A 25980-nucleotide genomic window follows, 5' to 3' on the forward strand; every position below is an offset into this window, starting at 1 on the left:
CCTTAAACCAAACTAAACTCACTGCCATTGAGTCTATTCTTATTCATAACCACCCCTCATTGAGTTTCCAAGGTGGTAGATCTTTACAGAAGTAGATTGTTCCATCTTCCTTCCACAGAGTGGCTGGTGGGTTTAGAACTGCCAGCTTTCTGGTTACCAGTCAAAGGCCTTAGGCACTAAGCCACCAGAGCTCCTGTAATCTGGCTTTGTGGCTGTATTTTAGCAGTAGCTCCAATGTAACTTTATTCAACAACCATGCTCAAAGCCAGTGTTAGCTGGTGGTTCTCTTCTTGTCCTCAGTGACTGCCGAAGGGCACAGAGGAAAAGATGTAGTAGCCTTAAAACCCATTGCTACCGAGTGGAATTCGACTCATAGCGACCCCATAGCACAGAGTAGAACTGCCCCATAGCATTTCCAAGGCTGAGTAATCTTTAGGAAGCAGACTGCTGCATCTTTCTCCAGCTGAGCGTTGTGGGGTTCAAATTGCTGACCTTTCTTTTCGCAGCCCAGCTTAACCATTGTGTCACAAAGCATGAAGTCAAAATCAGGCAATTGCTCTGTAACATGGGCACAGGGGTTTAACTACAAGCTTTGTGTTCAGCCCAAAATCCTGTTGAACAATTGAAATCATTGAAATTCAATGTTGTTCTTGTTTATTAATATTATCGTCCATAATAATAACAGCCAAGCTTAATCTACTATTGCTGTGACCATTATAAAAAAATATTAGTAGCTAAGCTTGATACAAACTGTGGCTAAACTAGGAGCTTTATGCCCATTAATATAATTAATGATCAAAACAACAGGATAATGCACAGCCTATTGATAATCTAGGAGCACTGGTGGCTTAGTGCTTAGGGCATTTGACTGCTAACTAGAAGACTGGAGATACAAACCCGCCAGCCACTCCTTGGAAGGAAGGTTGGGCAATCTACTTCCATAGCGATACTGCCTCGGAAACCCAAGGAGGGGTTGCCATGAGTTGAATCCCACTCCATGGCAGTGAGTTTGGTTTTTTTTTGGTAATCTATTTTACAGATAAAAAAATGAGACAATGATGTTATGTAATGTATTCAAGAGCAAGTATTCAGGTTTTTGAACTTTGGTTGGGAGCTTCAAAGCCTTGGCTTTAATCTCTGTACTATTTACCATGTGACAGTAAAAGGGAACAATGTATCTGGCAGGAGTAGGGGCTCTTTCCAGGGGCTGGGAGGGACAGAATTGAGTAGGTGAGAGAGAACACTACAAGTGGGTTTGGCTTCTCTCTCAGTCCATTTGGACCAGATGGATGTGGGTTTTCTGCATTTCTTTGAGAATATGTCTTTCCTTCTCTATCTGTGCTTGCCCTCTGTCTGAATGAAACACATTTGTGTGCCATGCTGCTTAAGTCCAGCAGGCACACACACGGGAGGCTCTTCACATATATCATCACTAGCCCATCAGGCCCTGATTATCCACCTGAGTGTACTTTGGAGTCGTCTGTGGAAGACTGCCACTGCAAAGCTTAAATCACTCCATGGCAGAACTACAATGTAGGGACAGTGCTGGTGGTGCTTGTCTGAACCTAGCACCTAGAGTTTCCATAAGTTGGTCAAGTTTGCTATGTTTTTCTTCAAAGTACTTTGTTCTTTTAAGAAAAGTGGTATTAAGACATTATTATTATTCCTATTATTTTAAGTGAAATTAGTATTTTAAATGGTTTGCAAACAAAGTAATCACCATTGTTTGGAGCATAATAGCAACTGAGTAAATTATTCTGAGTATTTGTATGAGGCCCTCTGCCCATGTAGGAATGGGTTCTGAATGTGTTAGTGAGTATGCAGTTCAGTTTCCTATTCTTGTTACCTTATCTGCCTGGGTTAATAAGTACATGGAACAAGATTTTTCCAGGGCCATCAAGGAGACAGGGTGAAGGGTGTGCTGGATTTGCCTTTCTGAAGGACAGTAACTAAAAACTCTAAACTCACTGCCGTCGAGTTGGGTCGACTCACAGTGACCCCTCCTGGGTTTCCGAGGTGGTATCACTACAGAAGTAGACTGCCCAACCTTCTCTCCAAGGAGTGGCTGGTGAATTTGAACTGCCAGCCTTCTGGTTGGCAGTTAAGTGCCTTAGGCATTATGCCACCAGAGGAACATTATTCCTGTGGTGAGTGCAGCCAGCAAGCTCAGGCTTGGATGGTTTGCAGTTGTAAGATGGGTCTGCTGGCCCTGTGGACTGGAAATCTAGGATGTACCTGGAACAGTACTAACTTTTAAAGATGTGATTAGGAGCTATAACTACCATATTGCTCAGTAAAGCAGGGCTTCCTGAAGTACTTATGAGAAATATATAACTAAGATAACTATTCCATTGCTCTTATCCTAAATAGTATGCAGTTTCATCAAGTTAAAAGACCTTAACACATGGTTGGTGGAGATTATCCTGTGTGTATCCGTGTCTGCATGTTTCTATACATGTGTGTATCTGTATCTGCATGTTTCTATACATTTCTAGAGAAATATGGCAGATGAGACACTCTGACTGACCCCATTGCTAAAACCAACTAAAACTGCTATATTAAATATAGAAAGCATATATATATATATATATATATATATATATGGCAAATTTACAAAGCAGATCGTTTTACTCTCAACAATTCATGCACATTTAATTTCATGCCCCAATTATAATCCCCAACCATATTTTAAAGGAGTCAGTGAGTTGGCAAATAGTAAGCAATCCTCAAAGGCCAAAAATTAAGTAAAAATGGGAACCCAGAGAAGAAAATATTGGGGCTGGCTTTGGTTTTTAGAACTGTGCAGGCTGGATTCAAAGGACAAGAAATGAGCTGTAGGTTGTCCCTAAGGTGGTGAACATACCTCACTACTCCTTTACATAAATGGGGATTCCAAGGGGATAAAGCCTTAGTATGAGAGTTAAATAAAAACACACCTTCATCATAGCCTCAAAGGCTTTCTCTTGATTAAGTTCTAAGGAATAGGAGCTTACAAAAACCAAAACAGAGAAAGAAAACATAATATATAAGGAAACAAAGCACCATGTGCAATAGACAGCAGAAATGCCAGAGTCCTATCAGACCAGCAAATACTTCAGATATTAAAAGTGTCTGACATGAAGACAGACTTTTCAACAGCAACAATGGAAGCCAGGAGACAGTGAAATATGAGCATCAGTGTACTCAGAGAAAATACCTGTCAACCTCACATGGTGTATTGAGCAAAAATGCCTTCCAAGAATGAAGGCAAACAAAGCCATTTTCATATACATCTCTCAGTAAAGGGATTTCCAAAGTATGTATCCAGACCAAGTATGTATTATAGATCCTGATTCTGATGTCAAGAAGGAATACTAAGCAAAAATAAAATAAAACAAAACATAAATATGTGGTTAAATCTATATAAAAAGTTACAACATAAAAAAATAATGATAATCTAAAGTCTTGTAGGACTTAACAAAACAAAACAAGATAGAACTAAATTAACTAACAACAATAGTATATGACTTGGGAGGATTATCAGAGTTAAGGTGTTCTAAGATTCCTGGATTATTCTAGAGAAGGGCAAAGATCTTGGTAGATGTAAGACTTTAATAAGTTAAGATGGATGTTACAGTTTCAAAGATAACCATGAAAAGAATAAAACAAAGAGTATGGCTTCTCAACACGAAAAAAAAGTGGAATGAGAAAAATCCTCAGTCAACCCACAAAACCAAAACCTGGTGCTGCAGAGTCAGTTCTAACTCATAGAGACCCCCATAGGGCTACCAGTAGTCTTTATGGAAGCAGACTGCCTCCTTTGGCTGGTGCGTTCAAACTGCTGTCCTTTTTGCTAGCAGCCCAATGCCTTATCCACAGAGCCGCCAGAGCTCCTTCAATCAATCCACAAGAAGGGAGGAAATAAAAGACTGAAAAACATAGAAAGCACAAAACGAGACGGAAGAAATAAATTCAATTGTATCAGTATTTCCAATACATTTACATGAACTAAATGCTCCAGTTAAATTATAAAAATTGTCAGTCTTGATTAAAAAGTATATAAAATTTCTAGCTATGTAATGTTTATAAGAAACACATTTAAAACATAAGGATTGCAAGTGAGGAAATGAAAAAAGATCAATCAGTCAAATATTAACCAAAAAAAAAAAAAAATCCTGATGTAATTATGATAATATCAGAAAAATAAACCTTAAGGCAAAACGCCATTACTATAAAAAGGGGGTCACTATATAATGAGGAAGACTTCAATTCACAAGGAAGATAAATATATAGTCAAAATACATAGAACTACACGAAACAGATAAATCTACTGGCATAGTGAAATACTGCTCTCAGTAATTGATAGGGCAAGTAGACAACAAATAAAAATTAATATCATTAAAAATATAAAAGATTTGAAGACTGTTCTATAAAAGTCACCTTATGCTTTTTCCTTCCACTTGTCCAGAAAGCAGAGAGTAATGATACTTCTCACTGAGAGATAATGTTTAGGGCAGGGCATGACATAAGAAGATGAGGAGAAGCTGAAAATTGGTGGTCACATTTCATTTATAACAACTGTGCCTCTGATTTTTTTTTTTTTTTTAAATAGTGGTGCTGAGTAACAAACACTTTATATAAAAGTATCATGCTTCAGCTACTCTTTGATGGAAAAAGGTTAACAGTCTCTGGGTTGTCCACTTATTGTTGCTGGGCACAAGAGTACGTTGTTGGGTGCAGGCTGATTTGAGTGGAACTGCTCTGAAGGGTTTCCTTGGCTGTAACCTTTTTGAGAGCCAGATCTTTCTCCGATGGAGCTGCTGGGTGGGTTCAAGGCAGCAATCTTGTAACCAGTAGCCTAGCACTTAACCGTTGTTCCGTTAGGGATCCAGAGGAGTGTAGAGTAACATATAACTGGACCCTTCCTTGTCATACTAAGAGCCAAATTATCCAAAGCCCGCTTCCTCAAACAATATCCCTAAAGGTTCAGTTTACGTCTTACCCTCCAATTCATAGAGAAGAAAAACCTCTTTTCATGAAAACAGTGTGAAGAGCTTTTCATTTTATTTATTTTGTCAAGAAAACTTGACAAATGATAGGATGAGAATTCTTTTACTTGAGCCTTCACTGTTAAAACCCTAATGAAATATTTCTTGTTCCTTAAGGACTGTTGTGTAGCGAGGATTTGATTTTCCTGAGAAACTGGAAACATTCTAGTGTGGACATGTATTGCATTGGAGATAGCCTCTGGATTTTTGGATTTTATGTGAGATCAATTAAGAAAGGCTTGCTGCCTCTATGTTTTCTTCCCAGAGCTGTTCCAGTGGCTTCGTGTTCACCCCTTTCTCTAACACTGAAGGAGCTGCAAAGAGCTACCAGAGCAAACACTCTGCTTTGTCAAGTGCAGAGATGAGTGTTCTTCACTGAAATGATGGCAGGCTGCTTTGGGGAGTTTTCTTAGGTCAGAAGCCCTTAGAATAAAAGTCACCCAGTCATTGGTTTCCTGCCTCATTACACATAAAAATTTTATGACTTTATATTGCCATTTTTCTTCCAACTGAATCAAAGCTATACAATTCTGTAAATAATTTCACGTTGACGCCACAACACATATATTCCTAAGATTTGCATTGCAAGTGATAAGTTTGTTGTTGCTGTCAGCTTGGGCAATTTACCTGATTAACCTGTGAAAAGTGTTCTCCTTCATGAATACTGTTCAAAAATAAGCCGAGATTGTAAAAGGAGACAAGGGCAGGTTCCAGAATGTGAATTCGTGGTGATTCTAAATGATGATGTATGAAAGATAGAGGAAGGGAGAACAATTTGATTTGTTCCAACGAGGTTGACCCAGAAAAGAGAAGGGCAGAAAAATTGCTTTGACTAAGCAAACATGACATCAAGGCATACAGGAGCAGCCCTCACAATATTCAATATTTAAGCTTCATTTAAAAATATGTCTGAATGTAAGAGATATTTTATGCTGATAATAATAATAAAAAGGCTTTGCTTATTCTGTTTTCCTATTGCCATTTCTCTCTGATTCATTGGCAACAACTATTCTGTCTTCCTTGAAACAATGTCTTAAGATTTGGGGTGGGACTTCTATGCTCTGGCTGAATTATATGATTGAATTCAAGGTTCAGGTAGGCTGAATAGGCATCTGATGCTAAAAATCAACCTGCTTTGGAAAGAGGTGCTGGTTTTCTAGTGAAATGTAGATCCTCCCTTGAAATAAGGACTTAGATTTCTCCTAGGATTCTGAAAAACGAATCACTTTTCTCAAAGGCTTATAGAAAGATCAGTTTACTTGCAGAGAAATTTTTAAAAGAGCATTGTTTGATTCAAAATGTACACCCATAAGTGGTGCAAATGGTTAAGTGTGGGGCTACTAACTGAAAGGTTGGTGGTTTGAACCCACCCAAAGGCATGATGAAAGAAAGGCCAGGAAATTTGCTTCTGAAAGTTCACAGCCATGACAATCCGATGGAGCACATAGTCCCAATTTGCAATACTTGGATTCATCATGAGTTGGAATAAACTCAACTGCAGCTAGTTTGGTTTTTTGGTTTCAGTATAGCCCCAAGGTGTTGTGAGTCCTCTGATTATGTTCTAGTCACCTGTATCTGGTCCATGTTAAAAAACTGAAGCCATTGCCATCTAGTTGATTCCAACTCATAGCGACCCTGTAGGACAGAATAGTATTGCCCCATAGGGCTTGCAAAGTTGTAAATCTTTACAGATGTAGATTGTCTCATCTTTGTCCTGTGGAGCGGTTGGTGGGTTCACATTGCTGACCTACTGGTCAATAGCCCAATACTTTAACCGCCATGCCACCATTTTTCATAGAAACCACAATTCAAATGCATTGATTCTTCTTTGGTCTTACTGTTTTTATTGTCCAGCTTTTGCATGCATATAAGATGATGGAAAAGATCATGGTGTGACTCAGGCACACCTTTGACCTCAAAGTGACATCTTTGTTTTTTAACACTTTAAATAGGTTTTTTGTCACAGATTTGCCCATTTGATTTCTTGATGATATTGCTTTTCACTAATATGTCCATTTCCTCTCTACAAGAGACTTATATTCCCTGTCTCCTTGAAGGCAGTCTTGCTTGGTCATGTGACTTGCTTTGGCTGATGAGTTGGGAACATTGTGATGATTTTCTTCCAGGTGAAGATTTTATCAACCACTTTTATCACATTGTGTGTTTACCCTAACACTGAAATAGGTGACACTCCAGATAATGTCTGCTCTGTCACTCTGGGTCCTGGAGTGAAGGTGATGATCATATGCAGACAACCCACAGCCAACATTCAATGGACACTTGGTATAAATAAGACATAACTTGTGTTGTTGTGAGTCACTGAGATATGGGGAGTTCTTTGTAGATACAGCAAGACCTTGTCTGTTCCACTCCATTCAATACTGTATTGAAAAGCTTCTAAAGATACTGTTGTTGTTGTTATGTGCTGTCAAGTCAGACCTGACTCATAGTGACACCTCCTTGGGTTTCCGAGGCACTATGACTACGGAAGTAGATTGCCCCATCTTCTTTCTGAGGAGTGGCTGGTGGGTTTGAACCGCCAGCCTTCTGGTTAGCAGTCAAGTGCCTTAGGCATTAAGCTACCAGAGCTCCTAAAGATACTACATACATCTAATTTTCAAGGAATTATTTGTAAAGCAGCCACATAATGATAGAGATAATGGTGCTGGTTGGTTCATTTGCTATCAAGCTTTTTTTTTTTTTTAAATACCTTGGCCAGTCTTTTTCAGGTATATGAAAATACCTGTGAATTCAATGCCTTTGACAATAATGACCATGAATGAGCTTCAATAATAAAATTATTGTGTATTGCAGCTACCTTTCTACCTTTAGCATTTATGAAGGAAAGTCAATTTTCAACCAAACGGGTTTCTTTTCATCTGGTTTTCTCTACAATGTTTATGCCTGAGGTTTATTGCTAGCAGTAAAGAGTGTCCAAGTATGTTATGGGAATAGCCAAATTCCCAGTGCTTTAAAATGTATTCCATAGGCCCCAGAGTCAGTTAAAGGCTGATTGATTATACAGCAAATACATCAAAAGTGGTATTTATGAAATATCCCATTTCTTCAGCTTGCTGTCTCATAAGCGTGAACATCACATTTGGGAGTTGTGGTGCAAATATCTCAGACAGCTATGAGTAAAGATTACTGCTGATTTTCCACGACAAGGAAAATGTTCTTTAAGCTGTTCAATAATTTAATAAAAGATCTATGTCAACTGATTTCTCTCATGAACAAATATTGTCAGTGAGTTAGTGTGGCTCATCTCTTTAGAAATCATAATCGCCTCACCAAAATACTGATTACATAGCTGAATAAAAGACATAATACTGTGAATAAGTGTGATGAACTTTTTCATCTGATTAGTTCATGGCTGGCAACAAAGTTTCTGTTTGATTTGTTCCACATTTGGTGTAAGAAGGTAGAATGAGCTATTGGGTATGCCCTATTTAGGATGCTACACGATTTAATGATTTCTATCACATATTAAGGAGCTCTGGTGGTACAGCCTAAGGCATTTGACTGCTAACCAGAAATTAGGTGGTTCAAACCCACCAGCCACTCCAGGAAAGGAAGATGGGACAATCTACTTCTGTAAAGATTTACTACTTTGGAAACTCAATGAGGGTCACCATGAGTTTGAATTGACTTGGTGGCAGTGGGTTTGGTTTATTTTTGTAGTATTACATATTTGGTGAATGCTTGATTTGTCATTATGTTGTTGTTGTTGTTATGTACTGTCAAGTCGGCCCCGACTCATAACGACCCCTCCTTGGGTTTCCGAGGCAGTATCACTATGGAAGTAGATTGCCCCATCTTCCTTCTGGGGAGCTGGTAGTGGGCTTGAACCGCCAGCCTTCTGGTTAGCAGTCAAGTGCTTTAGGTACTACGCTACCAGAGCTCCCATTTTATGTTGTTGTTGTTGTTGTTATGTGCCGTTGAGTCGGCCCTGACTCATAGCGACCCCTCCTTGGGTTTCCAAGGCAGTATCACTACAGAAGTAGATTGCCCAACCTTACTTTGTAGGAGTGGCTGGTGGGTTTGAACTGCCAGCCTTCTGGTTAGCAGTCAAGTGCTTTAGGTACTACGCTACCAGAGCTCCCATTTTATGTTGTTGTTGTTGTTGTTATGTGCCGTTGAGTCGGCCCTGACTCATAGCGACCCCTCCTTGGGTTTCCGAGGCAGTATCACTATGGAAGTAGATTGCCCCATCTTCCTTCCGAGGAGTGGCTGGTGGATTTGAACCACCAGCCTTCTGTTTAGCAGTCATGTGCCTTAGGCACTAAGCTACCAGAGCTCCTATTTTATGGTGTAATTCATCTTAAATCAAATTCCTATTTATGTGCTTTGAAGGAGCTCTGGTAGTGTAGTGCCTAAGGCATTTGACTGCTAACCAGAAGGCTGGCAGTTCAAACCTACCAGCCACTCCTCAGAAGGAAGATTGGGCAATCTACTTCCATAGTGATACCTCCTTGGAAACCCAAGGAGGGGTCGCTATGAGTTGGATCTGACTCCATGGCAGTGAGTAATGTGTTTTGAAGCTTGATCCTCAAACCAAAAACCAAATATACTGCCATCTAGTCCATTTTGACTTATAGCGACCCCCTTTGGGTTTCCAAGGGGGTAAATCTTTACAGAAGTAGATTGCCCAGTCTTCCTTCCATGGAATGGCTGGTGGGTTTGATCCACCAACCTTCTGGTTAACAGTCAAATGCCTCTGATATGCTAATGTCCTTTGAGGCTCTATTCTAGGTACTTACTATTTATTCCCTACAGGGCATACAGGGATTTAACTGGATTTATAAGGAATGTCTTTTAAAAAAGTTTTGGTGAAAATGTACCAACAAAGCACATACCTGTTCAACAATTTTTACATGTATGGTTCATTGATAATGGTTGCATACTTCACATTGTGCCATCTTTCTCACTATCTCTGCCTTTATTGTTTCACCATTAATTTAGACTCTCTGTTGCTTAAAGCTCTGATCTGTGCTTTAGAGTTACTGTTGTCATTTCAGTCTCACATGGGTCATTCTTCCATAGGGTGCAAAAGCAATGCCTTTTGCAAATATTAACCCTTTTCTGTTGATAATGCAACACTAACAACATGCTATGACGTAGACTCCACATGTTAGTTTTACTAAGTGCTATGCAACAGAAAAGAACTCAATAAATACAGCTGTTGATTCACTGGTACATTTAGAATGCATCAATTTGTATTTAGCCAAAGTCTAGACATTCTGAAAGAAAATTTAAAGTCTGAAGGGAAAAATAAGCATATTGATATACCATAAAACAGCACATAAAATCTGTATAGCCATATTTTGGATCTGAAAGTATAAAATTTCATTATTATACACATTCAAAGGTTACCAAAGCTTCTGCTTAAATGATTACAAAGAAAAGGACAATTTACATGAGAGCTAAAACTAGTTTGGGATGGCAAAATGACCCCCAAAATGACTGCAGAACCCTTATACCTAATGTAAGGTGGAAAAAGTTTTCTCCCTTTGAAATGTGTAGCATGACTTTATTTCACTGTTGGAACTCATATGGTTCTCTGAACATGTCTTAAGGCAGTGATGTGGAGTGGGCTTTAATATCTCCCAGGGAGTTAGGCAGCCAGTGTGGCGATTATTCTTTTTCCTCCCAGTTTATGGCCACATGCAATTAAACACGACCTTGCCTGAGCTGAAAGAGAAATATGCTCCTCCTATTTACACTATCCTTCCACATACCTGAAAGAAAAGCTTCCCATGGATGTAAAAATAGCCAACTGTCCATTGGGGAAAAAAATTAGCTGAAAAAATCTACCTAAGGAGCAGTTTCCCTCCAGGTTTCCAACAGTGCACCCAAGAAGGGGTGGCTATAAGTCAGAGCTGACTTGACGGTACATAACAACAACAACAATATCACCACTGAATTAGACTTGTGCATCCCTTCAAGCCCGTGGAATAAGCAGAATATCCTGGAGATAAGCCATCATTTTATATGTATGTCTTACGATATTCCCCACTCAGGCCTCATCAACCATAAGCCTTCTAAATGGAAAGAAGTCTGTGACTGGCAGCTCTCCTGCTGTTCATGTTGCTTGGAGAAGTGCAAACATCAAGACTGAATAAGTTGGGTGGTTTGGTTTTAATGTTTTGTATTTTCTCCCTGTTTTGAAAGTTTACTGCGTTTTGCTGCTGTTATTACCAAGGGTTCACTGAAAATGAAACTGGGGTGCCTTAGTGGGGTTTTGCAGCAAACAGATAAAACAGGTTCAGGCAAGACTGGGCAGTTCACAACTTGAAGTAGATTGAGCGGTAGCCATTTGTTTACCAGGGTGAATGGGGCATAATTTATTCAACTGCAGCAGAGGCTGAAAGCCAATCTGGCCTTGACCCATTTATCTTCAGAAAACTAATTAAAGTAGAGAATCTGGTTTACTATTGTTACTGAGGTTTTACATTTTCCTGTTTGGGCTAAGAAAAGACTGTGTGTGTGTATGTGTGTGCATTAGAAGGTAGAATATATCAGTTTCACCTACAGACGGTAGTTGAGGCTCTCCATAAAAAAGCAGTCTCTTAAACACAGCCTGATACCCTTTTGAAATGCAAAATAGTGGATTTAGCTGGATGCAGAATCCTTTGAGGTGACAATGAAATGCCACGGCAATTTAAAATGAACAACAGACAGTTTCCTTCATCCTTACAACCAAGACTTCTTAAATCATACCAAAATGGCCCCAAAGAGGCATGGAAGAACATTTTTATGACCAGCATTTGACTCTGAAACTGGTATTAACCAGCAGGGAGGAGATGATGCTAGAATGTTAGCTGCTTTGTCAACTTTGTTTCAGAGAGGAAAAAAAAGTGCATGACTTGATATTTTGCAAGCATTTAACTCTAAATGTAACAGTATCAGCAACATATTTATCATCAATGGCAAACCAGCGAATTTCAGAAGTTGCATTATATTTTTGGAAGAATCATATTAAAAAATAGACATGTGATTTTTTCTTTCTTTTCTTTTCTTTTTTTTAATGTAGATAGAGAAGATTCTAGAAGGCCAACTGGGAAGTCTAGCAGAGAAGGGGATATTGTGGTTTGCATTCATTCCACTATTTTCAAAGTAGCCAGTGTCCTTGGGGGAAAGCTTCTCAGTGGTTCAGCTATAAGGGTCGTGATAACGACCAGGTAAGGAAATTGGACTAGCTCAACTGCTGGGGATATCAAGAGGTGCTAGGAATGGCACACACACACACATACTATCTGAACTGGACCTACTCTAGCTTTTCAGTTGAATCAAAATAACAGATCTTTGAGTTGTTGCAACAAAAATGCCTTTTTCTTCCATTTCCCATTGTCAGGACACCTTAGGCTATCTGTTTTCTCTGCCCCTTCCTCAAGTTCTTCTCTTGGAGAGTATGTCAGGTTGCAGGTTTGTCTCTTTAACTCTCTTCCTGCTGAAATGATGAATGGGGATCTTAATAGGAACATATTTCATTTTTTAAAAATGAATTTTAAAGGTAAAATTTATAATCATATTACCACTACCTGGATTTAAGGCCAGGCAGACATCTATCCCCTGATATCAGGGATATGTTGCACGAATAAATTAGTGCTCATCAGTGAGTGTCACATTCTTTTCTGGGTTCATGATGCTGTGTAGGGTACAGGTCTTTATTAAGGGTTGTTAGCATGAAACAGTATTTTGAAAACTACATTCAACAATTACTTGATTATTTGGGTTAATATATAAAGCCAAGCAAGATAAACTGGGTGTTCTTTTCTTTAGCCCCAGTAGAAACTACTTTGGAGTAAACAATTATGCAATGCTCCCTCCCTGAATGCCTTAAAATAAATTAGCAAGTTCAAGTAGGAAAAATAAAAAACAGTGAGCAATCTATAGCACAAACTCTTTCTTTAACCCCCACCTCCAAATTCTCTATGCCCCAGCTAATGGAAAAATTAGCTCCTCATGCATGAGAGCTGATGTTGGTTTGTTCTTATTATTAGGGAGGTAATTATTTGCTCAGCATGAGAAGAAAACAGGCAATACATTCTATCAGGGAAAAGCCAGTTTTTCAGGCAGAATACACTTAGTCTGAACATTGGGATAGAATTTAAATCAGCCACCAAATAAGCTGGTCTTACACAAAGATTAGATTGAAAACCTTGCCATTGGGAAAGAAGACCAAAATGGTTGTTGACCATAAATATCAAGCAGAGAGGAAATTACTAAACAAGTTGGCCATGTGCAGTGTTCAATTCGTTCTCCAGACAATTTGGAAGGGAAAAGTGGAGGTGGAATTTCTCAGAAACTCTCCAGAATGACTGCACAAAGACAAATGGGGATGAGAGGAAGAAGAAGAAGACCAAAGCTTACACTATGCTGCATTGTCTTCCACACAGTCCTCTGGGAAGCAAGAGGAAAACAAATTTAAAGGAAAAAGAAAAAGAGATTATTCTATACATAATAGCACAGAACAGGTATAATGTTTATCTTTGTAGGTTGGAATCCCACCCACCCTCACCCCAAATTCCCTCACAAATCTACATACACAGAAACAGTACAATGTTGAATACTTACTGGGGATTTATTGGCCTAAATCATCACCAACTTGATGAATTAACTTCCAAGCCTGGCTTTAAAAAGAATCCTACTTTTATAAAATATATTCCTATAAGATGCACAATATCAAGCACATTTTCGTTCTAATGAATCTGCTGGAGTAAAATAACAGATATTCCATGTCCAAGTGAGTTCAGGAGCTCTATGGCATGTTATACTCAAATTTTCTCAGCTGTCCTCTCAGATTTTAAAAAAGTGAGCTATTTTGTGGAGATTTATTTTTACAGTCTATAAAATTTTCAGTGTTTGAATTGGAACTTTTTAAAAAAAAAACTCATAGTTTTACATCAAAGTATTTAAGAGATTTCACAGAGTATAAATTTAAGAACAGAGCACGAGAACCAATCTCTTGCTGCTGCCAGTAGTCAACTCTGGCTTCTCACTGAAAATCAAATAACAGCCTGCTCTGACAGAAGGACTGCTAGTAGGGCAGAGGTGCATGATTGTGGGACCAGTCCGTTAACCAAATTAGCTGATGCCATTCATTATCTTCAATAAATCACGACTGTTGGGAAAAAGGACTGGAGCATTAATTATCTATTATCTATTATTAGATAATAATAGTAACTTTAAGGAAATTTATCTGAAAGCCACTGACTACATAAACTGCTTTTTATATCCATAAAACTTTAAAGGAACAAATGAAATCTTTCCTACATATTAAAAAATTTAAAGTTCTTTATAAATATACAATAACAGGTTAAATGATGGGACTAATGTATTTTTAAGAGAGATGGTTTTGTTGTTGTTTTTGGATTTATTTTGTTTTTAAGTCTCTCATATAAATTTTAGGAATAATTCACCCAGTTTGGGGTTAGAAGCTTTACTTCTGAAACAAACCTCATAATTACCAGATAACTTAAAAATACTTTGTAATAACTGATATGAGAACATTTACCAACAGATCTCAAAGTTAATACCACAGATATAAATTTAAATGGTATCTAAGCAGTGGCTCTCTGAGAACTTTATAGTCGTATTATCTTGACTTTGGCAAAGGGGTTGGAGGTGAGGGGAATATTTTTGATACTGTCCTCTGAAGCATTTTCTCTGCTAACGCACTTGGAGGACTTAAGGAAAATCTTTTCCAATTATATTCCTTTTCTGGGACACATGCTTCTCATAAATACTGAGGAAATATCTTTTCAGAGGAAAATTGAAAGTGGAGCAGGTAACATGAGCCTTGTTTATAAACAGTCAAAATAGGCAGTGATGTATGGCAGACCCATCTATCTTGAAGATGATTGTGTCTGACATTTGCACAATCAGATAGGCCAAGGGTAACTGCTCCACCTTTCCAATACTCAGAACTATATTGAACCCTCAAAAGGCAGAGGGCCTTGAGGGAGCCAAAAGATGCAAACGGAGACCCTGATATTAGCTTCCAGGCCTAGCTTGTGTTTTTAGGAATAACCTTGGTACAGCTCCTTTTGATATGGAAAAGTCTTCTTCCTCATAGAGGCTGAGAAAGTAGTTCTAGGTAGGTTTATGGCTGCTGTGAATTACAAATAACAAATACTTCAATCTGGGAAGGAATAAACATATAATTCAATAATAATAATAATAAAAGAATAAGACCTCAATTCTCACACAGCCTTCAGCCACATTTATGAGGAAGTAAGCTGCCATGTGATGTCAGAAAATGTTTCAGAATAAAATTGGCTTATTGGTTTAAATTGCTGTGCACTGAGTCCGGTCCTTCGTTTTACTCAAGATCATATGATTAATCATTACCAATTATTTTCAGGAAAAAAATTGATCAAAGCATATCTTTTTCAGTGCATAACTTATAGATCTAAATCAGTGTGCTATTTCACAACAGCAAACATATATTTGGGAGCATTATAAAGATTTCCAAAGAAATTCCTTCATAAAATGTCCAAACTCCAATTTTCATATCTATCAGATTTTAAACATCATAACATCATGTGAAATTCTCAAGATGTTGATGATGTTTCATTTTGGTTTGTGCTAAACTGCATAAATACCATTGTCTTGAGAGAAATATTTTTCCCTGTTTCAGTGGGTGTGTTTGTATCTTCTGTGGAGGAGAGAAAATTGTGCTTCTGTTTCAAAGGGGGAAAAATTAATAAGTCATCATAGGTATCATTGTATTGTTTAAATTCAATGCAATTTTAACTAGGTGTATCGTGTACCCTAGTTCTTTAATTAGATTTTATGAATTTTTTTTTAATCAGGTCATTTAAAATGGAGATATAAAAAGGAACAAATCTATACTATTCTTTTTAGAAAGAAATTGATATACAAACCAGTTGTAAAGTAAAAATCCAAACAATGGGATCTAATCAAATCATTTTTTAAAAGCACTGGTTTGTAAGTAGTTGTCAGGCAAAACATAATTGGTTGTTTGAAAAATAAAAGGTGACTGGATTTTGAACTTTCTCCTGAAATTATGACTAGAGGATAGAAATAACCAAAGTAAAGTAAAAGGTTGAAGCAATTACTCAGATACTTTCATTTCCAAAAAACTACACTGAAGAAGAGTCTTTTATCTGCTAATAATTGGTATTATGCTTATAAGATAACTTAGCAGTTAACTACTCAGCTTGTTCGTCACTTTGGCATTTCAAGAGTAGGCTTTTATGTTGTAAGTACTTTTGCTTTTTGTAGAAAGAAAAGCTGAAGTGTACTTACTTTGAGGCCAAACCTTACCAATTTGATCTTATGAGTTCTATAAGCATATTAGCTAAAATGATAAAGTAATTTATAACACTGACCAATAAAAGCATATTCATAACCAGCAACCCTCTAGACCCGAGTTTATATGACACAATCAGATGTGGTTCAAGTGCTTTATGACCTTAAGATTCTTATCTGTTAATTTTACATGAAGATAACCAACAAAGCAACATTAACAGTACTAACAATAACAGGTATATAAATTGTTTATAGTACTATAAATGGAAGAAATTAAATAACTAATTGTGCGATATTTCATCAATATGACAAGCTCTTATTTTTTATAGCAAATTTTTATTTTTAAAACACACTCAAAAATTGGGTTTAGTATATTTATGATTGTATTCTAGGAGTAAATTGCCTTGTTGGTGGTTTCCATTCAGCCCCCTGTCACACATTTAAATGGCTCAAACGGTGATTATATCTAAGACTTCCAAATTGTCAAAGATGCACACACACGTGCACAAAGAAAAAAAAGTAGTAACATTAATTTGCAGGCTCTGTGCACAGATCTTTCAATCAGAAAAGTTTACGTATAAGGAGTCCTAAAAAATCTTCACTGTATCATAAGTGAATAAGCAATCATTTCAAGAAAAGAACTGAAGTAGATAAATAGGAAATGTACTATTGTAATTCTATCTCGGGAAGAACTGGTAACGGTAACTTAGTCTTCAAATTAATATGTGAGAAGAAATATGAAGTTGAAATTTTGGCTACTGGATGAGTGGATTAATAAGTACAAGATTTCTTAAATTATCTAATTCATGGCCTAAAAGAAAGATTCCATTACATTAAAAAATTCTAATTAAAAGCAGGAGCGGAATATAAGAAGATGACTTTTACAACCAGCTTTGCCAGAATCTTGTCTTGTATTTTCAAGAATAACCTCAGAATAGAAAGTTCCCACTATGGCCATCAGTCTGCAAGTACTCACCAGCCGGTCCAAGCTTGTGCCTGCAGCGGTTGTTGGTCTTTCCTCTGGATTATAGGGCCTGAAACGTGTATTAAAGTTTTCTGGAGCTGAGCGTGCCGACCTGAGAGCTGGAGCCGGCTTGGGCTGGCCACATCCCTGAAAGACCTGGAAGAACCATAGAGAGGTTGAAAAAGCTACACAATAATTTTCCTCCTGGGATCACAATGCAGAAGCATGTAATGCAGTGTTTTTCATATTTTCCGTGGAACTCTTACTTCAAATAATGCTTATGTTGAAGTGCAAACAAACTTAAACAAATACAACCATTCATAGAACAGAGAGAATTACCCAGAAAGATTTGGAGAGACTCATTATATGACCTGACTCTTAGTTTCACCCTGTATTAGAAATAAGGATTGTAATAGTTAAAATGATATTCCTGGGTGTTGCAAAAGTTTAATATGCTTGATAGCTAACTGAGAGGTTGGCGTTTCAAGTCCACCCAGAAAGTCCTGGCCATCTACTTCCAAAAATCGGCCACTGAAACTCTAAGGAGCATGGTTCTACTCTGACACGCATGGGGTTGCTGTGAGGCAGTGAACTCAAGAGTAATATTTACTTTTGAGGAGGATTTCAGATTTAAGTAAATTTTGTACCAGAAGCTTTTATGCACTTGAATTTGGTTTTCAATAAACATTCGTTGGGATTTTTGTTATCACGACAAATGTACTTCATGTATAGCACATAAGGCCAAATACCTAGAGTGACTCTTTGAATAATGAAAACCTTTACTGAAAGAATATTTTGTAAATATCCTTTTGAACATTGGTGCAGAAATAGGACATGCAAACGTGGATGAAATTCATATAATGACACTTTCCTCTAATTTTGTTGTTGACAGCTGTTCATGTCACAATCAGGATTGCTGTGGGAAATCAAACACTTTACTATAATGATCTTGGGGACTGAGCTGCTGGTTCTTTTCCACAGTGGCTTCACTCAGGGTGGGATGGAGACACTTTCAGTGCTGTTTTTAGAAGCTTCACACTTTGTCCTAGGTATCAAGAGGTAGTACCTTTACTAGAAATGCAGGAAATACCATAACATTCTCAGAACCTTTTGATGAAGTTTAAGTTTCTTCCATTTGAAATGATTTACTTAATTCTGAAATCCTCCTCAAAGATAAATAAATATTGCCGTCAAGTTGACTCAGACTCATAGCAACCCAATGTGTGTCAGAGTAGAATTGTGCACCATAGAGTTTTCAGTGGCTGATTTTTAGAACTAGATTGCCTTATACATAAAAGTTTACATATATATGTATGTGTTTGTGTATATATATGTATATATATAAAACCAAACTCACTGCCATGGTGTTGATTCTGACTCATAGCTACCGCTCCTTGGGTTTCTGAGGCAGTATCTCTACAGAAGTAGATTGCCCAGTCTTGTGTGTGTATTTATATATGTATGTGTATATATATACCAAGGAGGGGTCACTATGAGTTGGTCCGACTCCACAGCATTGTGTTCGTTTTTTTTTTTTTTCTGGTGGCATAGTGCCTGAGGCATTTGACTGCTAACTAGAAGGCTGGTGGTTCAAACCTACCAGCTGCTCCTGGTAAGAAAGGTTGGCCAATCTACTTCTGTAGAGATACCGCCTTGGAAACCCAAGGAGGGGTCCTTATGAGTTGGATCCGACTGGAGGCAGTGAGTAAATATATATATATATATATATATATATATATATATCTCAAAACCGAACTCACTGCCATCCAGTGGTTCCCAACTCACAGTGACCCCCATTTGGTTTCCTAGGCTCTAACTCTACGGAAGTAGATTGCTCCATCTTCCTTTCACAGAGCAGCTGGTGGGTTTGAACCGCTGACATTCGGATTAGCAGTCAACTCCCTTATTCACTATGCCACCAGAGCTCCTACTATGTTTGTGTATGTGTGTGTGTGTGTGTGTGTATATCTGTATATGTGTGTATATATACATATATGTGTATATATATATATATGTGTATGTAAACTTTTTCAGACTATTTATATATGCTAGTTTTTAACATGCAGCGCGTATTTAGAAAGCATTTCTTCTGGTTTCATTATTTGATTCTTGTTTGATCCTTTGTTGTTTAACTCACTTTAAAATAAGCATATTTCATCCTGCACATTATGTGATTCCATTGCAGTATGCAGAGAGCTCTTGAGTGCCATTCCGGATGACAAATTCCATCTTGAGACACAATTCATTTTGTTTTACCACTACAGCTAATTTCTCTTTTGTTGTATTCAAAAGTTCTCCTTCAACTCAGGATTTTGCAGAGAGCGAGCACTTTGTCTTGGCATTCCTTGAGATCGGTCTTAACACACTATTGATTATTCTTCCCTCATACAATTTCTGAAGTTGATGGTGTAAACCAGTGTGATAAAGATAGTGGGCCCTTTCTCTCCAGTGCCTAAATCACTTCCCAGTGGCAAGGTCGTTGCTGATGGAAGGCATTAACATTTCCAAAGCTCCAGGGATCTGTTGAGTGTGCTATTTTGGATTGCTTGGAAAATAACAGCAGACTTTAAAAAAGTATAAAGCCTAAGGGGAAACATTACTAATGGCCTTGCTGAGATTTCATGAGGTCTGGGCACTGAAAGGGTTAACAGACCTCCTTAATTAGCCCTTTGGGAAAAATCTGACTCCCTGGGTTAAGTTAAATTAAAGGAACATGAAATGCCCTGAAAGAATATTAGTGCTGTAAAGGAGAGATTTCATTTTAACAGAAAATCTTACCACTTCTTTGATTTTTTAAATTTTTGGCTGGGTGTTAATTATAACAAAAGAATGTAGATAAGATAATAAAATATAGCCTAGTAGTTTTTTTGTTATTTATATTGAGTTTTGATTTTGAATATGGTGTCAGTGGAGAAATTGCTGGATCTATAATTTAAACCCAAAGAAAACAATGACTTATTATTTTGGGAACAATTCCTGAACCCATAGTGTCAGGTAGAGACTTACATAAAAATCTATCACAATCATCTCATATCTGAAGTCCTTAAACACGGTTAAACACAGATTCAATTATACTAAAAAAAAAAAAAAAAAAAACCAAAAAAAAAACTCACTGCCGTGGAGTCGATTATGAGTCACAGTGACCCCTCTTTGAGATTCTATTATACCTTTCAAAAAAGGGAGTATGGATGTTACCTATCTGGGAATCCCAAAGCTATTTTTCATTATTTCACAAGACCTAATGGGAACTGTTGCAAAGGGAACCAATGGAACAGTGAAACAGAGTATCAACTTATCCTGTGTTTGCCTGGGAATGACACATATTATTATGTTGTTGTTATTATAGCTTTCCAAAATTCAGAATATGTTTTAAACAACACATATAAGTCATATGTCTTAAATGACTTACACAATAAAAAATAATGATTTATTTATTAATACTCACTGCCGTCGAGTTGATTAAACTCATAGCGACATCTCCTTGCCTTTCCAAGGCAGTAACACTATGGAAGTAGATTATCCAAGCTTCCTTCCTAGGAGTGGCTAGTGGGTTTGAACTGCCAGCCTCTGGTTAGCAGTCAAATGCCTTAGGCACTACATCACCAGAGCTCCTTTATTTGTTAATACCTGTCATCTATTAGCTAGACAAAATGTTCTTTAAACGGGAGGTTCATGGTGTTTGGTGACAAAAAGGAATTCTTGTGTAGAAAACTTGGACTGTCTCAGACACAAATTTCTGAGTTTGTTATTTAAAAAACGAGTTTCTGTCTAGTTGATTCTCAATCCCATATGACCCCATGTTTGTCAGAGTAGAACTGTGGCTCATTTTTCAGAAACTGGTCACCATGTCTTTCTTCCAAGGCATCTTTGGGTGGACTCGAACTTCCAGTCTTTCCGTTAGCAGCCAAAGTGTGTTAATCATTTATACCATTCAGTGATAAGTTTGCAATCAAATAATTAGTCAACATTTAGAGGTCTCTCTGAGCCTTATTTTCCTTCTCTGTGAATTGAAAATAATAATATTCATTACTACACAGACATGCTGTGATAATAAAATGCTATACATATGACAGGAAAACATAGCACAATGTCTGGAAAAGTAAGTGTTTGATAATTAATTAGCTAATTTGATCATCCTCTGATCGATCCTCTCCAGGAGTTTTGATTTCTGGGTAAAGTGATTTGAAGGAAAAAAAAAAAAAAATGTCTGGGCTGATGTTTCTTAATTGTTTTCCACAAAATATTATTTCCAAGGCAGAACAAATAATAGTTGTTACATGAACAATAATAGGTAAATGGGTTAAAGTTAAATTAGGTATTTTCTCAGGGCCTTCATCATGCTAACAAGTGCTCTCACTAGTCAAAATGGAGGATTCCATTTGAAAGGTTTCCCAAAACTCTTTGGCCCTTCTTTCCCCAAAGCATTCTCAAAAGACTAATGTTCTAGTTAACACACTTGGACCAGGCATACACAGGTCTAGGCTCTTTTGTGAAGGTAGTTCTAACCTACCAAGGGAAGAAGAGATTACCCTGTAACTGCTTTTACTTAGAAATATCTGTGAAACCATTTCACCCTCTTCTACTTTCATTTGAGAGAAGAAATGCTCCTTTAACACTAAAATCTTCTCTTTACAGCAGAATAGAAGTTTCTAGCCACTTGTCTGTGGAATAAATCATTAGCTCTATCCCTTTAAGAAATAGAATCAGTATTACCTCTGTCCTGTCTCTCTCCAAGGGATGATGAAAGGAATAATTAGATAATTCAGAAACATAGTTGGAAGCCCCAATGAAGACAGATGCTACAGATGTACAAAGGAATGATCCTTCCCCACCTAATTAACTCACAAAGTCTGAGGATTTTGGGAAAAGATCTGGCTCACAAATCCTCTCTCAGAGAGGATTATGAAGATAATGTCTCAGAAGTATGTTGGTATTCTGAGATTAAAGAGGCTGACATTAAGATAGAAAGTGCTGAATGAAGAGACATTTTATAGTTTCAGAAGGAGGAGGAGGAGAAGGCGGTATGCTGATAACAGATCTTAGTACTGTGTCTCAGGTTTCCAAATACAAGCATTCTTCCTTTAACCATGTTAACATGTTGTTGTTGTTGTTGTTGTTGTTGTTATGTGCCATTGAGTCGGACCCACTCATAGCTACCTCTCCTTGGGTTTCCGAGACAGTATCATTACGGAAGTAGATTGCCCCATCTTCCTTCCCTTAAAATAAACTAACAAAGTGTACAATTTTTTTTCCCCCTGAGGCACACATAATTTTTCCATAACTAAATCTCTTTGTATCTTCTGCATTGTCTTTCCCAGTTTGATAATACATTCATAAAAGCCATTACTGACAACCTGAGAAACAGCACAAAATATAAAACTAAACTCACTGCCATCGAATTGATTCTGACTCACAGTGACCCTATAGGACAGAATAGAACTGCCTCATAAGGTTTTGGTGGTACAGTGCCTAAGGCATTTGACTGCCAACCAGAAGGCTGGCAGTTCAAACCCACCAGCCACACTGTGGAAGGAAGACTGTAATAATTTACTGCCTCGGAAACCCAAAGGGGGTCACTGTGAGTCAGAATTGACTCCATGGCAGTGAGTTTTTTTTAATTTTTTTAAATAAGGTTTCCAAGGCTGTAAATATTTACAGGAGCAGAATGCCTCATCTTTCTCCTGCTGAGCAGCTGATGGTATCAAACTACCAATCTTTTGATTAGCAGCTGAATGCTTTTAACAACAGTACCACCAGACAAATCCTGCCTTGGGTGATGTGTGTTTTCACTCTACTGTCCTCGGAAGGAAGGTTGGGCAATCTACTTCCGTAGTGATACTGCCTTGGAAACCCAAGAAGGGGTCACTAGGAGTCGAAATTGACTCAACGGCAGTGAGTTTGGTTTTGGTTTGGTCTAAATTTTTACCCAGTAGGTTCTAATGGTGAGAAAGATGTTGCTGTTCCCACATATCCATTTGAAATTTATAAACGGAACTGTGATCTTTGATATTAAACACAGACAACAGTTAATATTACCTAGATTTAATTAGCCTTAATGCTTGGAGAGTAATGTTTTATTTATTTATTATACTCTGATTTATATTATAGCACTAATAAGTGAACTCTTTGTCAGATGATCACTTGGTGAATTAAAATCTATAGTATTTGTTCCCAAGGAAATAGAAACTATAGTATCTGCATCAACCCTAGTCTATTTTGTCCAAGTGTAGCTATTATTTTCACAAGAGACATTTAGGTGTAATGCAAAGTCCATGTACAAGGGTTTAAAAACTTTCAACACTATCTTCAGTCTTTCTCCTTACACTTGTATGAATAAGGGTAGCATATTCTTCCCAATTCTCAAGGCTGTTATGAAGATGTGATGATATAATGCGTTGGAAAGACACTGAAAACACAAGGTATAAAGATGTATTATTATTTTAACCAAAGTAAGCTGTAATTCCTCCACTCATCAGTCAGTTTACTGTACTGTGGTGCCAGAAATTCAAGCCAGATTCAGAAGAAGACCTGGAACTAGGGATATCATTGCTGATGCCAGATGGATCTTGGCTGAAAGTAGAGAATACCAGGCAGATGTTTACCTTTGTTTTATTGACTATGCAAAGGCATTTGACTGTATGGATCATAACAAACTATGGAGAACATTGAGAAGAATGGAAATTCCCAAATACTTAATTTTTGTGTTCATGTGGAACACGTACATAGACCACGATGCAGTTGTTCAAACAAAACAAGAGAGATACTGTATGGTTTAGAATCAGGAAAGGTGTGCATCAAGTTTGTATCCTTTCACCATACTTATTCAGTCTGTATGCTGTGCAAATAATCCAAAAACTTGGCTAAAAGAAGATGCTGCACTGGGATTGGAGGAAGACTCATTAACAACTTGTAATATGCAGATGACACAACCTTGCTTGCTGAAAGTGAAGAGACCTTGAAGCACTTATTGCTGAGGATAAAAGACTATAACCTTCAGCATGAATTACACTTTAACATAAAGAAAACAGAAATCCTCACAACTGGACAATAACCAAATCATGATGAATGGAGAAAGGATTGACGTTGTCAAGGATTTCATTTTACTTGGATCCACAATTAATGCCCATAGAAGTGGCAGTCAAAAAAATCAAACAACATATTGCCTTTGGACAAATCTGCTGCAAAGAACTTTTTTAAAGTGTTAAAAAGCAAAGATGTCATGTTGAGGACTAAAGTGCAACTGACCTGAGCCATGGTATTTTCAATAACCTCACATGCATGTGAAAGCTGGACAACGAATAGGGAAGACCAAAGAAGAACTGATACGTTTAAATTATAGTGTTGGTAAAGAATATTAAATATATCGTGGAAATCCAGAAGAATGACCAAATCTGTCTTGAAAGAAGTACAGCCAGAATGGTCCTCAGAAGTGAGGATGGTGAAAGTTTGTCACATACTTTGGACATGTTATGAGAATGGGCCAGTGCCTGGAGAAGGACATCATGCTTGGTAATGTAGAGGGTGGGTGAGCGAACAAGAGGAAGACCCTCAACAAGGCAGACTGATGCAGGGGCTGGAATAATGGGCTCAAATATAGCAATGATTGTGAGGATGCAAAGGCCTGGACAGTATTTCCTTCTGTTGTATGTAGGGTTAGTATGAGTCAGAACTATCTTGATGGCACTTAACAATCAAAACAAGTTGTAATTAGAACAATAATAGATAATAAACCAAATGCAAGGATTATGCAGAGATATGCATGAATAATTAAAGCTTCATGAAGAACAGAACCTCATGCATTTTTATATATTATTTTATTTGTTGTTGAGAATACACACAGCAAAACATACACTGATTGAACAGTTTCTACATGTATCAGTTACTGACATTGACTGCGTTCTTTTGAGTTATGTAACCATTCTCACCCTCCTTTTCTAAGCTGTTCCTCTGCCGTTACATTAATTCATTGTCCCCTAAGTTTCCTATCTAATCTTTCAAGTTGCTGTAGTTAATTTGATCCCATATAGATAGTTCCTAACAGCATAATGCTCAAGGCAGACGTTTATTACTTGTTTAGCTAAATTATTGTTTGATTTCAACAATTTTTCAGGAGATATTTTTGGTTTAAGGTTTAAAGATTATCTCAAGGAAATAGTTTCGGGGTTCATTCAACCTTTATGGTTCCAGAAATTTAGAGAATTTAAACTTGTATTCTACATTGTCCCCCTTTTGATCATGATTCTTGTACGGGATCAATATATTTAGTAATGTGAGCCAGGCACCATGCAGTTCTAGTCTCATTGGCAAAGGAGGCAAAGTTGTTTATGGAGGGAATTAGCCATACATTCCATATCCTCTTCCTATTCCTGACACTCCTTACTCTGTAATTTCAGGCAAATAGAGACTAATTGTTGTGCATTGGATGGCTGCTTGAAAGCTTTTAAGATCCCAGGCACTATGCTGTGAACTAGGAAGTAGAACAGAAGCACAAAGCACATTGGAAAAATAACAAAACCACTGCCCTTGAGTAGATTGACCCTATAGGACAGAGTAGAACTGTCCTATAGAATTTTCTAAGACTGTAAATCTTTCTGGAAGCAGACTGCCTCATCTTTCTCCTGTGGCTAGTCAGCTGAACCGCTGACCTTTTGGTTAGAAGCCTAACGTTTTAACCACAGACCCACCAGAGCTCCTTGTTAGTATTAGCCCAGT

At 37.6% G+C, this 25980-nt stretch overlaps 1 protein-coding gene across 1 annotated transcript in view; it reads right to left on the reverse strand.

Annotated features, from left to right (window-relative positions):
* The window catches only part of GPC6 (glypican 6), a gene marked incomplete at its 5' end in the record, with an annotated part of 1291124 nt that overhangs the window by 117849 nt on the left and 1147295 nt on the right, over positions 1-25980 (reverse strand). The window contains 2 exons of the mRNA XM_042781413.1: positions 13401-13430; positions 17281-17424. Coding sequence (XP_042637347.1) covers positions 13401-13430; positions 17281-17424 — 174 coding nt within the window. The remainder of the gene's footprint in view (positions 1-13400; positions 13431-17280; positions 17425-25980) is intronic.

Source organism: Orycteropus afer, unplaced genomic scaffold (assembly GCF_000298275.1).
Source record: "Orycteropus afer afer isolate SDZICR_OR568_19922 unplaced genomic scaffold, OryAfe1.0 scaffold00117, whole genome shotgun sequence".
NCBI classification, from domain to species: Eukaryota; Metazoa; Chordata; class Mammalia; order Tubulidentata; family Orycteropodidae; genus Orycteropus; species Orycteropus afer.